This window comes from Cariama cristata, unplaced genomic scaffold (genome assembly GCF_000690535.1).
Source record: "Cariama cristata isolate BGI_N322 unplaced genomic scaffold, ASM69053v1 scaffold7512, whole genome shotgun sequence".
NCBI lineage: Eukaryota > Metazoa > Chordata > Aves > Cariamiformes > Cariamidae > Cariama > Cariama cristata.
Window position 1 is genome coordinate 1 of NW_009604358.1, and position 14,759 is coordinate 14,759.

Below are 14,759 nucleotides of genomic sequence, written 5' to 3' on the forward strand. Positions count from 1 at the left end.
CTGCTTGCTCCTCTGGAGGGAGCTTTCTCCTAGCTACTGAGTTCACTTAGGAATGTGTTTCTACGAAACCTTTTTTTTTTTTTTCAGTGGTGAAAATTGAAACCAAGAGTGAATTCTGGACTAAGCAAAAATGAGAGACCCGTCAGCCTACCAACAAACAGAGTTAAAGCATAAAGCACAGAAGCAACCAGGCATTTGACGAAAGTGCAGCTGAGGTTTCCCTTTGCGTTTCGCACCCTCTGGGCTGCCTGGAAGCGCGTGGTTTTGGGACAGCCGGGAAGGGCGGCTGGCTGAGCTCCAGCGCTGGGACAGCGCAGCAGGAGTGGAGCAGCAGCAGCCAGCGCCGCCCTTAGCCCCCCCAGCCCGCCCCATCTGCACACAGCAGCACATACCTGTTTGGCACATGCAGGTGTAGATGAGGAATGCATACTGCACAAAGTATCATCTCTGATGGGCTTTAACATTAGTTTAAAAAGGGGTACAGAAAATCACATAGTACATTAGGACACGATTACTGAGCAAGTCCTTGCTATTTGCTCTAACTTTGAAATGCCATCAGGAAGATTTATTATTGTATTATTGTTATCTGTGCTGCCAGGGAAATGAGCTACCTAGACCCATGTAAACATGGTAAGTGATGACTCCTTCCCGGTATCCCGGTAGCCATGGATTAGCATCAGTAATTGCTGTGAGATTAGTCCCACACAGGAGCAACAGTATAATCTTCTGCCTTGTCAGCTTCATGAACAGGGGAGGGCAAAAGGAAAAAACAAGTCTTCTTTTTGGCTTACAATCATCATCTATGCTATCTGCAACAATAATAGACTTTTACAATTAAAAAAAAAATGTCCATAGTGATGCAGCTAGGAGTAAAACTGAGAAGAATTATATCAGTTTTACTGTACCATTGTATCTGCTGAGACTGTGGTTTCAGTAGAAGTAAATTTGGGAATATAGACGCTGTGGGAAAGTTCACTGACACAAAGTGGTAAACTTTGAACTGTTTTTTTCCAGCTAACCTTTTTCCCCCCCATTCCTCCTCTCTCCATCCATGTTTAGGCTAATAATCTTCCAAAAGCTATTGCAGCAGCTCACACGTTTCTTCTGAAGCATCCAGATGATGAAATGATGCAAAGGAATATGGCCTACTATAAGAGCATACCTGATGCTGAGGAGCATATTAAAGACTTGGAGACAAAGCCTTATGAGGTATGCTTTTTATTCAGAGTCTGGTCTTTTGGAACTGTTGTTACTCCTCTTATTGTGTGAGATTCAAAGATCTCACTTGGTTACATGTTCTCATTTTATACTCTTTTTTCCGTCTTGCTGTCTTCCTCAGTCATCTCTGATTCTTGATGCATTCAGTACTTCTCACCTGTCGTGCTTTTCACTGTTCCATAAATGAGTCACAGTGAATCATAGACAGTGGCATACCTGAAAGCTACTACATGCAGATCACTGCTGGAGCTAAGCAGGCATATGGAATTACTCAAAGGTGGCACAGCTTAAAATAACTCGGACATTTGGTGCAAAGACCCCACTGAAAATCTCTGGCAAAAGCTGTGCTTTAGACTCACACTGTTCCCTCTGTCCAGCAGGCTTTTCTGTTGATCTGAAATGGAATTACCTACTCTGCTCTCTAGGAAATACCTGGTAAAATCCATTAGCCATCTGTATTTGTTATCCTCACAGTAATTGGGTAACAGCTTATATAGTAATCCAGAAATGCAGAGACGTCATTTACTGTATTTGAATTTACAGACAACTTTCCACAGATCAGTTACCTCTGGTTTTCATTCCTGCCAATTTTTCAGAATCTCTTTGTCAGGGCTGTGAGAGCATACAATGGTGACAATTGGAGAACATCCATCTCGGACATGGAACTGGCTCTTCCTGATTTCTTCAAAGCCTACGATGACTGCACAGCATCCTGTGAAGGCTCCCGAGAGATCAAAGATTTTAAAGACTTCTATCTTTCCATTGCAGGTGAGTGGTTAGGAAACGGTAAGGGAAGGTGTCCCAAAAGTGCATTTTAGTTTATCCGTAGGATTGGCTACCAAAGCCCTGTTCCTGTTTGCAGTCTGAAACGCACATGGTGCCCCTTGCTCAGTTTGGGCCACTACGAGTTTATTAGATTCACTGAAAACCGCTTGAATTCTGTCAGAGGTGAAAACATCTTTGCTGTTCTTTTGCCTTGGTCAGATCCTTGCTGCACAAACTTAGATACCTTGCCTTCTCCTGCCAAATGTGGCTAAGAAGGAAACTAAGGCTTTAAAATATTTGTTTGGTGTTGTTGCCTGATGTGATAGATCCTTAAAACACTTGAAATTATTTGATGGAAGGTTTTATCGGAATGTATTTTCTTGAAGATAAGATCACTTCTACTCGTATGCCATTGTAGCAAGCTTTTGTAGACCAGGTAAGCTTGTGAACTTAAACATTTCTAGCTGCAAGTTGTTTCGTAGTGAGCAGCGTATTCGTGTCTTTCTTCTCTCTGAGAACATCCAAACCACAGGCATGAAACGCGACCATCTCTGGAGGTTTATTTTGCAGTCACCTGCTCTATGTCTCTGTGACACAGTTGTACTCAGCAGCATGTGGACCATATTCATGCAATAGTTTAATGAAATTGCAAAGGCTTTCCAAATTTAAAAAAAAAAAAAAAAAAAGGCACTGTTCACAGTTGGGAAATAATGTGGTACTCCATAACACTCTTTATAAAACCTTCCACTACAGACTGTCTGTAGGTGTCAGTGAGACCTAACTGCTTAGTTCTCTGGAATTGCGGCTTTGATACATTTCAAGTCCAGACCTGCTCTGATTTTTACTGAAAGGCTGAGTACCAGTACTTGATATGTACTTCAGATGGAGTTCTAGATGCTCGTACTTCCAGGCAGCAAGATCCAGATGCACAGGACCCAGGAGAGCATTATAAGGCCAAATTTTAATGGGTAGCTAATGGGAGGGCTTATAACAATGCACGGTGCGCTATCCGTATCCTGTGGTGTTGTTTTCTTCCTTCTAGACCATTATATCGAAGCCCTTGCATGCAAAGTGCAGTGCGAGAGTAATCTGACACCCATTATAGGAGGCTTTGTGGTTGAGAAATTTGTGGCCACCATGTACCATTACTTGCAGTTTGCTTATTATAAATGTAAGTAGCGATTTAATGTGCTTAAATAACATCGGGATGATGTGGGACAGTTTCCGTCCGTATCTTTTTTCTCTGCTTTAGAAAGTAAATAGTGGCATCCAGAATCTGCATTTTAACCTGTTCTGGGACAGAAAGTCTGAGCTGCCTGGCATCTTTTTCTTCCTGTATAACTGTAGTTAACAGGCATGGGATATAAACGTTACGTATAGAGCCCATGCTCATAAAATTGTCCATGACGAAATAAATTACTGAACATAAGTCCCATAAGGGCTGGATTTTGTCCAGGACAGGCCCCTCTGTTTTAAGTTATGCATGATTGTGACTGGTCTCCACTTGGGTGTTGGAAAAATGAGGCAGTTCCAGAGTAAGTGTGATCTGATCCATCGCTGCCCTTCATTCTTTATATGATACCTATTGCCAGCACAAGTTACTTACGCTTTCCAGAGTTTCATATAAATGATAAATGTTCATCGTATGTATTTTAGATGTTTAAATGATACACCAATTCTTCTGTCTTTTTGAAGTAACTGATAATACAACATGTTAGGATAAACAGTGTCAGCCACTTCCATTGGAACACGTGCAATGACACAGACCCGTTTTGTACACCTGTGTGCAAAAAACCATAGTTTGTGCCAAAAAGCCATGGTGGTCAAGCTGTCAGGCCCACATGGTTGTTAAGCAGCTGATTGTATAGCTCTAACAAGAAATTTTTTCTTAAACTTCTAACTCATTCAATTAGAGAAAAGAAAGATTGTGACTTCAAGGCAACACATTTAACGTAACACCACTGGTTCTATTGAATAAATACTCAATTTTCAATTTACTATTCAGAATTTCTTCCACAGACAAACCTGCAGAGTATTTCATACCATTTGCTTTTTCCTAGTGGATTCTTATAAGCCTGTTCGAGTGGGGCACATGGGGCTAAATGGGTTTTGAAGGAAGAGGGGACCACTTAACAGAAATTGCAGTATTCTGGTGCTCAGTGATTACATATTTGACAAGTAAATCATTCAGTGAATTTTGTGGTTTCTTGAGGAACTACTTGCACTGTAAAGAACACATGTAGCCTTTACAGTTACTCCTGCAGGCTCCACCATCAAAGGGAAGACACATCCAGCTGTGTAGCATCAAGCCGTTAATTACTTTTGCTTATGCTGTCTGACTACACGTTTTGCACGTTGACTCTTCCCTCTTTGTCAATTCTAGTACAAAGTAGTGGGGGGGGTTTAACGTTTTGTTTTTGTTTTTTGTTTTTTAATAAATGCCCCAGTGGGGATCACCAAGTTGTGGGCTGATACCTCACTGATACTGGGATGTCTGGGAGGGACATTTGGTTAGGATTTTCATAGAAAACCATCAGAGGTAAGTCCCCATTTTTGAATCATGGCCTTACCTGTTTCAGAACACAAAAATAGCATATCCTTTCTGGGAAGCAATTTTTTTTTTTTTTTTTCTGCAGCTGGTGGGGAGGTAGAAAATGGGTTCTGTTTCCATCTGAGTTTTTCAGAGCTTAGATAATAGTAGGAATTTGTTCATTTACCTTATGGATTTTTTTGTGTGTGTGTTTATTAATTAGTGAATGACATGAAGAACGCAGCTGCTTGTGCTGCTAGTTACCTTCTGTTTGACCAGAAAGATGAAGTAATGAAACAGAACATGGTCTATTATCAGTACCACAAAGACAAATGGGGACTTAAAGAAGAGGATTTTCAGCCCAGATCGGTAGGTGAATTACTTAAAATGCCTTCTAGGCATATTCAGATATTTCCCTGAAACTCAGTGGGTCAGAGGATGGGAAAATTTGGGTTATCTATTGGTTCTGAAGTTAAACGCATACTGTTTTATTAAAACCATATGTAAAGTTGTACACAGAGATGTACTGTGTAATGTAGACAATGAATGCCATTATAGTTCTTTATAGTTCTTTCCTCTGTGTTGAAATGTACTGCAAAAGTATATAATATGATATGGTGACAAGTAAATTCACGCTGGTACTTGTCTGCCACTTATGCATATTTATATCTTCATCTACCTCAATAAATAAAACAGCTGGCCCCTGAAATCTTGTGATGAAAAGATCACTCCAGTGACATTTGGCTTTCGTCAATCACTTCTTATTTGCCAACATGTGGTTGCCCACCTGCTTGTTATTTCAAGTTCTATGGGCATTGGAATGTGTCCAGATATGATAACCCCAGCTAAACTCACTTTCCCCTTACTCCATTTAGAACATAGTTGGGTGGATAGGATGGAAAAAGGCTCAGGACCATATTGCATCTAATTATCTCAGTTAGAATACTTGCTGCAAAGAACCCACAGTAAACATCAGTCCGTCCAGCAATGATTGCAGTCTGGCTTTGAAAAATTACTCTAAAAATAGGTTTCTATGCTGTTCTTAAATTTTGATGTCCAAGGAAATTTTACATACAAAACCATCTTTGCTGTGTTTCTGGACTCCTGCAGCCTGGACTCTGACAATCAAATTGGATTTTCTTTAATTTCTTGTTACCAGGATTTATGTCATGCAACTGAATGAACTGCTTTGTGGCACCTGAGTGACCCCGTAGGCGTCAGTGGTATGTGCTGTACAAGTAGTTAGTCATGAGCAATACATGTTCCACAAATTAAATTCAATGCCTTTTTCTCTTAGGGCATGACTTCCCTGTGGAAGAGTCATTTAAATTAACCTAGCTGAAGCAACAGCGGGCATCCTGCAGGGTAATGTTCCAGTTGCTCTTTCCACATTGCTTCTTCAGACACCTCAGTCACTGAGGCTGGTGCTGGCCCAATGCTGCGTTAAAACTCGGTACATCTGTGCAGTGCTTAGGTGACTGGCTTTCATAGAATCACAGAATGGTTTGGGTTGGAAGGGACCTTAAAGCCCATCCAGTTCCAACCCCCCTGCCATGGGCAGGGACACCTCCCACCAGACCGGGTTGCTCACAGCCCCATCCAACCTGGCCTTGAACACTTCCAGGGATGGGGCAGCCACAGCTTCCCTGGGAAAACTGTGCCACAGCCTCACCACCCTCACCGGGAAGAATTTCTTCCTAATCTTTCATCTAAATCTTCCCTCTTCCAGTTTAAAGCCATCACCCCTTGTCCTGCCACTCCCTGCCCTTGTCAAAAGTCCCTCCCCATCTTTCTTGTCGGCCCCTTTAGGTACTGGAAGGCTGCTCTAAGGTCTGCCCGGAGCCTTCCCTTCTCCAGGCTGAACAACCCCAACTCTCTCAGCCTGTCCTCACAGCAGAGGTGCTCCAGCCCTCGGATCATCTTCGTGGCCTCCTCTGGACTCGCTCCAACAGGTCCATGTCCTTCGACTTTATCTGTGGCAGCAGTGCAGAGCAGTTCACGTATGCACCTTGTAGGTTGCACTGATTTGATAATTACACTTTCCTTCCTCTCAGGCCAGCCAGCTCAACTGAAAAATACCACTCCATTTGAGTTAAGTGGTTTTTACCTGTGGCCAGGTGTTATGTGCAACACACCGTATCTGCACGGGGGACGCCCTGCACGGCCAGCTGAGACAGAACACAGCAAAAATGCCTTGGTTCTTTCAGGCAGCAGCAGCGAGTCTGAGCTCCCAGGGGAAAGGGACCAGTCCTTTGTCACTGCTTTTGGGAACAGAACTGTGCTTTACAGCCATATTGGCGACAATGTTTGGTGGTGGTGGGAGCGAGGGGTAGCAACGGTATAGAACTGCAAACCGCAGACAGATTTGGCATACGTGTGCCGAGAGGACAGAACAAGGGCCCTACACATTAACTCTGAATGTTTCATTGATAACTTCTCAGGAACTGGGGACTACAGGTAATTTAAGTTTTAAATGTAAAATATTAAACGCACACAGCTGTCTGTTCTTGTACTTTGATGTAACTATGAACAGAAGTTGCTTACTGTCCTAATCACTTGCCACGAAAACCATAATGCCTCTGGTTTATTTTCACAAAGCGGTAACAGGGTGACAGCAGCGTTTGGCCCTGGCACTAACCTTTACATGTTCTTGTGAAGGAGAAAGTCTCCTGTTTTCCTCCCCCAAAAGAGTTAAATGGGATAATCAGAGCAGATCACTGTTGGCATTCACAAAGAGGAGAGTGGGTGACTGAGCTCAACTGTGCTGGGCAGGCTGGGGAAGTGAGGAGGGACAGGTGGGTGACGGTGCAGAATGTCCCTAGCCGGGGTCAGGCTGGGCTGGTGAGTCATTATCATGCAAAATGGCTTAGTGTCTCATTTTCCCAGAACTGCCTGCCGCCCTACGCCAGCGCATGGGGAGACAGAGGCTTTCTCACGTCCAAAGCCCGCTGGAATGCAGGCCCAGGCTGCTGCTCAGCTCTGGCAGTCTCATTCCGTATTCTCAGACTCGCCAATGCTTTGAAACATGAGAAAGAGGAGAGTGCTTTGTTCTTCTCACACCGGCAGAGCCTGCGCTTAGAAAGATCCACAGAAGACATCGGATACGCTGCTTGCTGTTCTGCCCTTTCCTTTCTCAAACTTTATAACCCCCCCTGGGATCTCCCTTCTACTAAGTCTGGGTCTGACTTCACGGGAGTAGTTTCAGGTGACAGGTGATGACATTCCCCTGTCTTGTTACCCTAAAGTAACACAGAAATTTTGGGTTTTGATAGGAGGCAGTTCGATACCACAACATAACCACACTCCAGTTGGAAATGTATGAATTCGCAAAGGAACATCTGATGGATGATGATGAGGTGAGTTTTCTAGAAAGGAAATCATGGTCAAAAAAACAACAATCATGTATCATCTTCCCTTTAACATAGATCGAATTCCAGGATTTAGCAAATACGGAAAAATCTTCTTGTAACCGTGACCAATTTATCATAATTTTTTCTTCTGTAAATGGAATGTAAGAAACAAACCCAAAGAACATCATGTACCATTTAAGAAGTATGGACAGTATTAACACAAAGGTAAATATAATGCACTCAGCCCACAAAAAAAGAAAATCCGCTTTGCAAGCTATAACACCAGGGGGCAGAGAAGTAGTATATATATTTAAACCCAGCGTTTTTCTGTAGGGTTTTTTTTTTCTGAAATATTGTTTAAGTTAGATTTAAAGATAGTTATAAATTTGTCCAGAAGTAACCACCTAAACTGTAATTTTTGTCAAAAGGAAATCTCATTATGTGTTATTTTTTTCTGCATAGTAACATTTTGGTCACCGGGGCTTGCTTCTTAAATGGTTGGAATTCATGGCCAAATAACCTATAATGACTACTATTAGACTGAAAATATGTAAAGTGGATTTTTTGTGCAAGAAAAGTAGTTAAATTGTTGAAAGGGCATTTCTTTGTCTCCCACAGCTGAAAGTAAAGTATAAGTCATGGAGGCTTTGGGTTGCCTTTTGTTTTGCTTTGTTTTCGAAACATTTCATTTAGACGTTTAAAAAATCTTCAAATGACGGAGTAGTTCATTGCTGGCATTGGCAAAGAACTACGTTCAGTTGTGGCATGGGGCAGGGTACTTGTAATGAGCACTGCTGAGGTCTTTTTCAGTTAGAAAAGAGAAAGATGGTTTATGTTGAAAAATTAAATCATCTTTGCAATTTTTATGTTATCCAGCATATAGGGAGACATAGTATTTTATAGCGGAGAAGTAATAACTTGTATGTTCTGCCTTCAGTATGCTAGTGACCTGAAAACAACTCTATACATAAAATTCCATTGCAAGGTTACTAGACTTTAGGAAGACTTTCCATTGTGATAAAACTCTGTGAAAGATAGTTTAATAAGCTTGTTAAAAGGTTAAGCTTAGATGAGGACTAGTCTCTATGGATTTTCATCAGGGTGTGAAATACTTGAGCACTTTTTTATATTCCCTTGTTGGTTTGTGCTTTGCCCATAATGTTTTCTTATGTTAGGCATAAACTTAATTTGTAATTTTTTCCTTCTGTCGTATCTGCTGCTTCAAAACACAGAGGTGAGTAATTAAGGAAGGGGAGAAGCAGGCCGTTGTGAGGGCTTTCCCCATATGTTGTTACAGGAAGGAATTATAGAAACAATCTTCAGCCTCACCGTGCATAGAATAAGCAAGCATTCGTTTGCTGACATTCATTCCTGTAGCCCATTTCACCGGTGCAATTATAAATGACCTTGCGGTCTGCAGGAGGGGGTACAGTGGAAAGGTCACTTAAACTTTTGGGGAAGTGACAAGGAAGTCGCGTTACACCGGATTGCGTGTTTGGGTCAAACCACCACAATTACTGGGCTGGTCATGCCACAGAGACCCCTACCCCACACTCTGGTCGTATTAGGAAAGTCACCGTTCTCCTCTCCCGGGGAAGAGCTGAAGGGCTTCGGTGCCCTCCCTTCCCGGGGCTGAAGAACCTGGGAGGGATGGCGGCTGTCCATGCCGCTGGCTTGGCTCTGACTTTTGGTAGTGAACTCATAAATCCCTGGCTACCAGAACTTGTCTTTGGCTGCAGGAGCCTTCCAGGGAGTCCAGACAGAGCAGGAATAGCACAAAGGTAAAATTGCTACCTTGCAGTTTCTGCTATATGGGCAGGACCTGGTAGTGTAAATGGAATTTTTTTTAATATTTCTCCTGGCACGGATTGAAAAGTTTATTCCATAGGAATGCTGAAAACTGATGAAAAACCCAGATAAGGTGTTACAGTAAAAGCTTTATTAAAAATTGTTAAGGACGTAGGCGACCTCTATTTTCAGTGCACTCTGTTTATTTAAACCATGTGCTTCTTGGGCCATAGGCCATACCTTTTGTGAGTTTCTGTGGCCCGTGTTTGCTGTCTGTGAAGTTCCTTGTGGGCCAACAAGCACAGAAAATAATCTGCAGGAAAAAAAATAAATCATTCTCTTCCCTTGAGTGAAGCAAAAGGATTGATGTGGCAAAAGGATCTCTTCCTATGTGAACGTGATTATTCCCAAACAGAGAATCTCACTTTATTCAGACTCCTCAGTGCTCCGTATCCCAGATCATCCATGTGTCTTTTTCAATCCCATTAGCAAAGCAAGTGAGAACATGTGGCTTCTTCCAATAACACACTGCAGTAATTGCAGAGGCTGGAACATGCAGTAATGATTTTTGCATATGTCACTACAAGAAATACTGTCCTGTTCATGTTACTTTATTAATGTTTTTCCACAAGGAAATGAAAAATCTAGTTCAAACATTTAACACAGTAGAGGTGACAGAGAATATTAGCGCCAACTAGCTACAAATTACTTTTTCTTAAAAGTAATTAATATTAAATATCCTCACAGTTTTCCACAGCGAAAAGAACATTACACAGTGTTGTCATCTTAGTTGGCCATGGATAGTCAAGCCTTTTGATTTCTATTCAGATGTGTAATGCATAAAGGCTGTAATAGATACAACTCCTACTATTGCACAGATTTACATAGCAAACTGAAATGTCGCTAAAAGCCAGATACTCAGCTAGTGTAGATGTAACTTCAGCACTGCACTAATTGTATGAGACATGTTTCTGGCCCATAAAATCGGTGTTCTTGAGAAATCTTTTTTCAGGGATAGCTACTTAGCTGTTCTAAGTTACATAAGAACCACAAGTATTTGGCTGGGATGATCCTACAATGCGATTTTTCTTTCAATACTTAATCAGTAGGTGAAAAATTGTTGGCAGCTTTGACCCACGTTTTTGGCATCTTGTTCTTTTTATTTGTATATAATGTGTGCGTCCATTTGTATAGTAGCTGAAATTCAAATGCTCCGTTCCTAAGTGTGATGCGAAGGAGAATACGCGTTGAACTAACGTGACTGATGGAAAGAGAACATATGGAATAGCATCAAAGCACGAGGGCCCAGTGGACTCCTGATAGCAAATACTAATCTGAATTCAGCCTATTTTTCTGTTCAGGAATCCGTAACAACATATTTTCAGCTTTATTAACTCACTTTTTGCATATGTTCAAATGATTTACACAAGTGTGCTTGTAACGGCAAGGCCTGTAAACCCTGCCCTGCCCGTGACCTGGGACCGACAGGGCTGTAACAGCCCCGCTACGCTGAGGAGAGCTGGTGGCAGCTCTTACAGAGAGAGTTGGCAGCTAATTGGCATTGTTACCGTCCCCATTCAACATAACGCTTCTTTCAAGAAAAAAAGAAAAGGAGATTTTTTTTTTTTCATCATCGTTTCCTAGTGGCGATACTGCTCCCCAGAAGTGGCTGGCTCTCCTGCCTTCCCCTCTTGCTTCTTTACCACCGGTTGTGTGTCTTGCTCAAAGGCGTTCCTCCTTCCATTGAAACCACCTGCCGTGGGAAGCTGCAAGCATGCTTGGGTTTAAATGGCAAGGTGTCCCCAAGTTGCAGGGACTGACATAAGGAGGAATTTTTTACCTGCCCAGATTTTCTTAAGCTTCTGCGTGTAGCATAAAGCAGGCAAGAGAGCATCAGCAGAGCTCAGAAACAAAGCCGCTAGAAGGCTTCTGTTTTCAGTGCAATGGGAGCGATGTTGAAGTTGCTCTGAAACTGGGTCGACTTGTGTTTTATAGGCATTATGAAAATGTTAAGAGGAAAGCACGTTTATTGGATTACTGTAAAATACTGTTGTAATAACTGCAGTGTACTGCAATCTCCCATAGCATACGGGAAGAGAATGTGTTCAGAATATATCATTAAAAAATGAAACAGAAAAATATTTGAGAAAGTAGTTAAAATACATATAAAGAACAACTAAGCTCTTTTAATATTGAAAAAAACCCAACAACCTAAAAGCATGTGACAGTGGGTCACACTGTGGACTAAGTATCTGAAAAATAAACAAGTTAAGGGCCAAATAATTTTTCTGCACAAAGAATTGAGGGATTTTTTTATTTTTTTTTCCTCTGCTAGAATGCGAGGAATGTCCAGCCTGGTCCGTACTGCTCGTGGAGGATCTGGGAGGGCTTTGAGGTGGTTACGCTGAACTCTGGTGTTTTAACTGAAGGTTAGATCAAGGGACTTTTTCTTGGTTGAAGGCTGAATAAACCTTTCAGGCTGAGCCACTCATTGACACGTGCCTTACTGATATCCCAAAATAATGTCTTTTCCCCCCAAAATATTGCTGGCCAGCGGGCTGTGTGGTGAGCCATTGCAGGCTCTAGCAGGCCCACGGAGCGTGTATCCTCCACAGTCGTCCCTATCAAACCTTTGTCTCTACTCTTGCGAGATGGTTATTCATCCTTGAACAAAATCTGCTGGTTTTAATAACCTAACGCTTTCTCACCACTCCTGTTAGTTACTGTAATTAGTTACCGGGGCAGTTACAGGACAATTAGTCATTAGTTACAGGGCAGCCCTGACCTCTCCTCACAGAGGCCATGCCTGCAACCCTTCCTGCTACCACAACCTTGCCACCTCCACCCAGTACATAAAAGAATAAAATCTGTTACTCTCACTGTTGAACAAGTTTCCAGTCATTAAGATCTTTGAACTTTAGCAAAATCTGATTTTTTGCTGTGAAGGACAGCTGGGGGACATTTTGTGGGATGAATATTTTCTTTCTAGGTCATAGACCATAAGGAAACAGACATCCAGCCAGTTCCTCGTGCTCTGTGTTTTGTCTCTTAAGGCTCAGTTTATTGGTTGAGATAGGATAAAGGCTGTTTCTTATTAATTCACTGATAATCATGCATGAAAGCTTGTCCATAATAATATTTTCCTGTAGATCTTAATTCATTCTAGATCACCATTATTTTAATATTCTCTGTTACTTCCCTGAAGAAGAGGCTATTCCACTGCAGCGCCTATAGAATCCCTACAGAAAAGGCCATCAGCAATTCCGCATGGAATGTATGAGTTCTTGCAAGAAAGCTATTTTTTCCCAGAACTTTTCCAGTCCATGCTGACAAAGGACAGAACAGTTTGTAGGTGGAGGCAGGGACTCACAAATGATTAATATTTGCTACGCAGAAGGCAATGCTTAGCCTTTGTAACAACAGCGAAGTGTCTGAGTCTGTCAGTGAGCACTACAGCTGCTACTGCCTGCTACTATTTTTAAATGCTGCTGTCAAAAGAAAAAATTGGTGCTGGACCATCAGTCTCAAGCGGGCCATAACTAAGCCACGCATTGGGAGCTTTTCCTCTTTGCTGTTTATTTTAATAGCTGGCCAGGAGTCTCCAAAGCACAGGCGTTTCTTCTGAAAGGTTGTGCTTTGTGTGTGTGAATGCAGCATTTAATATTGCATAAGGGAGGACCGGCAACAATCCCTGGCCCAACGTGTACCTTGGTCTTGGACACTCAGCTTGTGGTAATAATTGAGGAGTTCTGCATTTTTCTCCTTTTTAGGACTTATTTTTCCAAATGCTCTAGCTTTGCTTATAATAGTGCACCAGTCTCACTAGCCTGGGTTAGTTTATTCAGAATTGACCAAGAACTCTGTTTTAAAGTTATTTTTTATTATAATCCACCTACTCACGTACCTTCAGGAAGACCTTCGTGGTACAAAACTTGTTCTTTCTGTTTGTGCCTCTGTTCAGTTGTTAATCTAAGCCCAGGGTGCTCAACTTGTGCATCTGACAGATAATTAGAGGCTCCGGTTGATCAGATCAGCTTCTCTGATTCTTCCTACTGCTCGCACCAGGCTGGGAGCATTCCCCTTCCGCTGTTCGGTGTCATGCCTCCCATCTTTCAGGCTGTACCCGTCCCATCTTTTCTCATACATCCTTGCTCTTGTCGCTCCCACTTTTCCACTGACTGGCCCTGGATTGGTCTTCCTACCGCTCGCAGCAGGCTGGGAGCATCCCCTTCCGCTGTTCAGTATCATGCCTCCCATCTTTCAGGCTGTACCTGTCCCATCTTTTCTCATACATCCTTGCTCTTGTCGCTCCCACTTTTCCACTGACTGGCCCTGGATTGGGAGAGGGAAGAGGTTGGTAGCACCGGGAGGGTGGTCGCGGGCTGTCGGCAGAGCTGGTGTACTCGCAGCGTGTACCCGACCTCCAGCGCAGACTGGGAGGCCGTGACTGCGGACCGAGGACCAGCTTGCCAAGGAGGACGTGTTTCACTGCGGCTGACCGAGCAGTCCCCGTCTGCGTAATTCCCAGTTGTTGGCTGCCTAACTATCCGGCGTGTGTACTGGTCTGGCGGCAAACCTTTCTCTTCCCTGAGCTTAGCCAGACTTCACGTACTGATTTACTAGCTACCAGCCAGACAGCTACATCACGCTTTAGGTCATATATTGCTCAACTCTGATTTACATCAGCACTGTGTCTGAGCAGCATATTTATGTAACCTGCATTAGAGCTGGGTGGCTGTTGTCCCCTCTGGTAGCTGGCAGCAGAAAGAATTATGGGTTTGCAGCTGACTTTGCATGTAAAATTTGATGTCCTTCCTATTAAGGTAGGTAGGAGCCAAAGAGCATACCAGATAACGGGAGGAACTCCATCACACTGAATGCTTAAATCCTACCAGAGAATCATTTCAGACCCCAGATCAGCAGGCCAGCATGAAGTTATTAGATATCAGCAGGCAGGAGGCTTTTTCCCTGGACTGAACACCTGTGAAATATTTGCTGACTTCGGTCATGCAAAATGCCTGATGCGGTGTCAAGTGAGTGCTAACGGGGCAAGGACAGCGATCAATCTGGGCATAGCTGCTGGTGTGACAATGGGATCAGCTCTTCCG

The 14,759-nt window shown here is 42.8% G+C and overlaps 1 protein-coding gene across 1 annotated transcript in view; it reads left to right on the top strand.

Annotated features, from left to right (window-relative positions):
- The first annotated feature begins 1,063 nt into the window (after positions 1 to 1,063).
- Positions 1,064 to 14,759, top strand: part of CRTAP (cartilage associated protein) — a 17,189-nt gene continuing 3,493 nt past the window's right edge. The window contains exons 1-5 of the mRNA XM_009695562.1: positions 1,064 to 1,209; positions 1,815 to 1,986; positions 3,026 to 3,154; positions 4,737 to 4,882; positions 7,786 to 7,869. Coding sequence (XP_009693864.1) covers positions 1,126 to 1,209; positions 1,815 to 1,986; positions 3,026 to 3,154; positions 4,737 to 4,882; positions 7,786 to 7,869 — 615 coding nt within the window. The 5' untranslated portion in view covers positions 1,064 to 1,125. The remainder of the gene's footprint in view (positions 1,210 to 1,814; positions 1,987 to 3,025; positions 3,155 to 4,736; positions 4,883 to 7,785; positions 7,870 to 14,759) is intronic.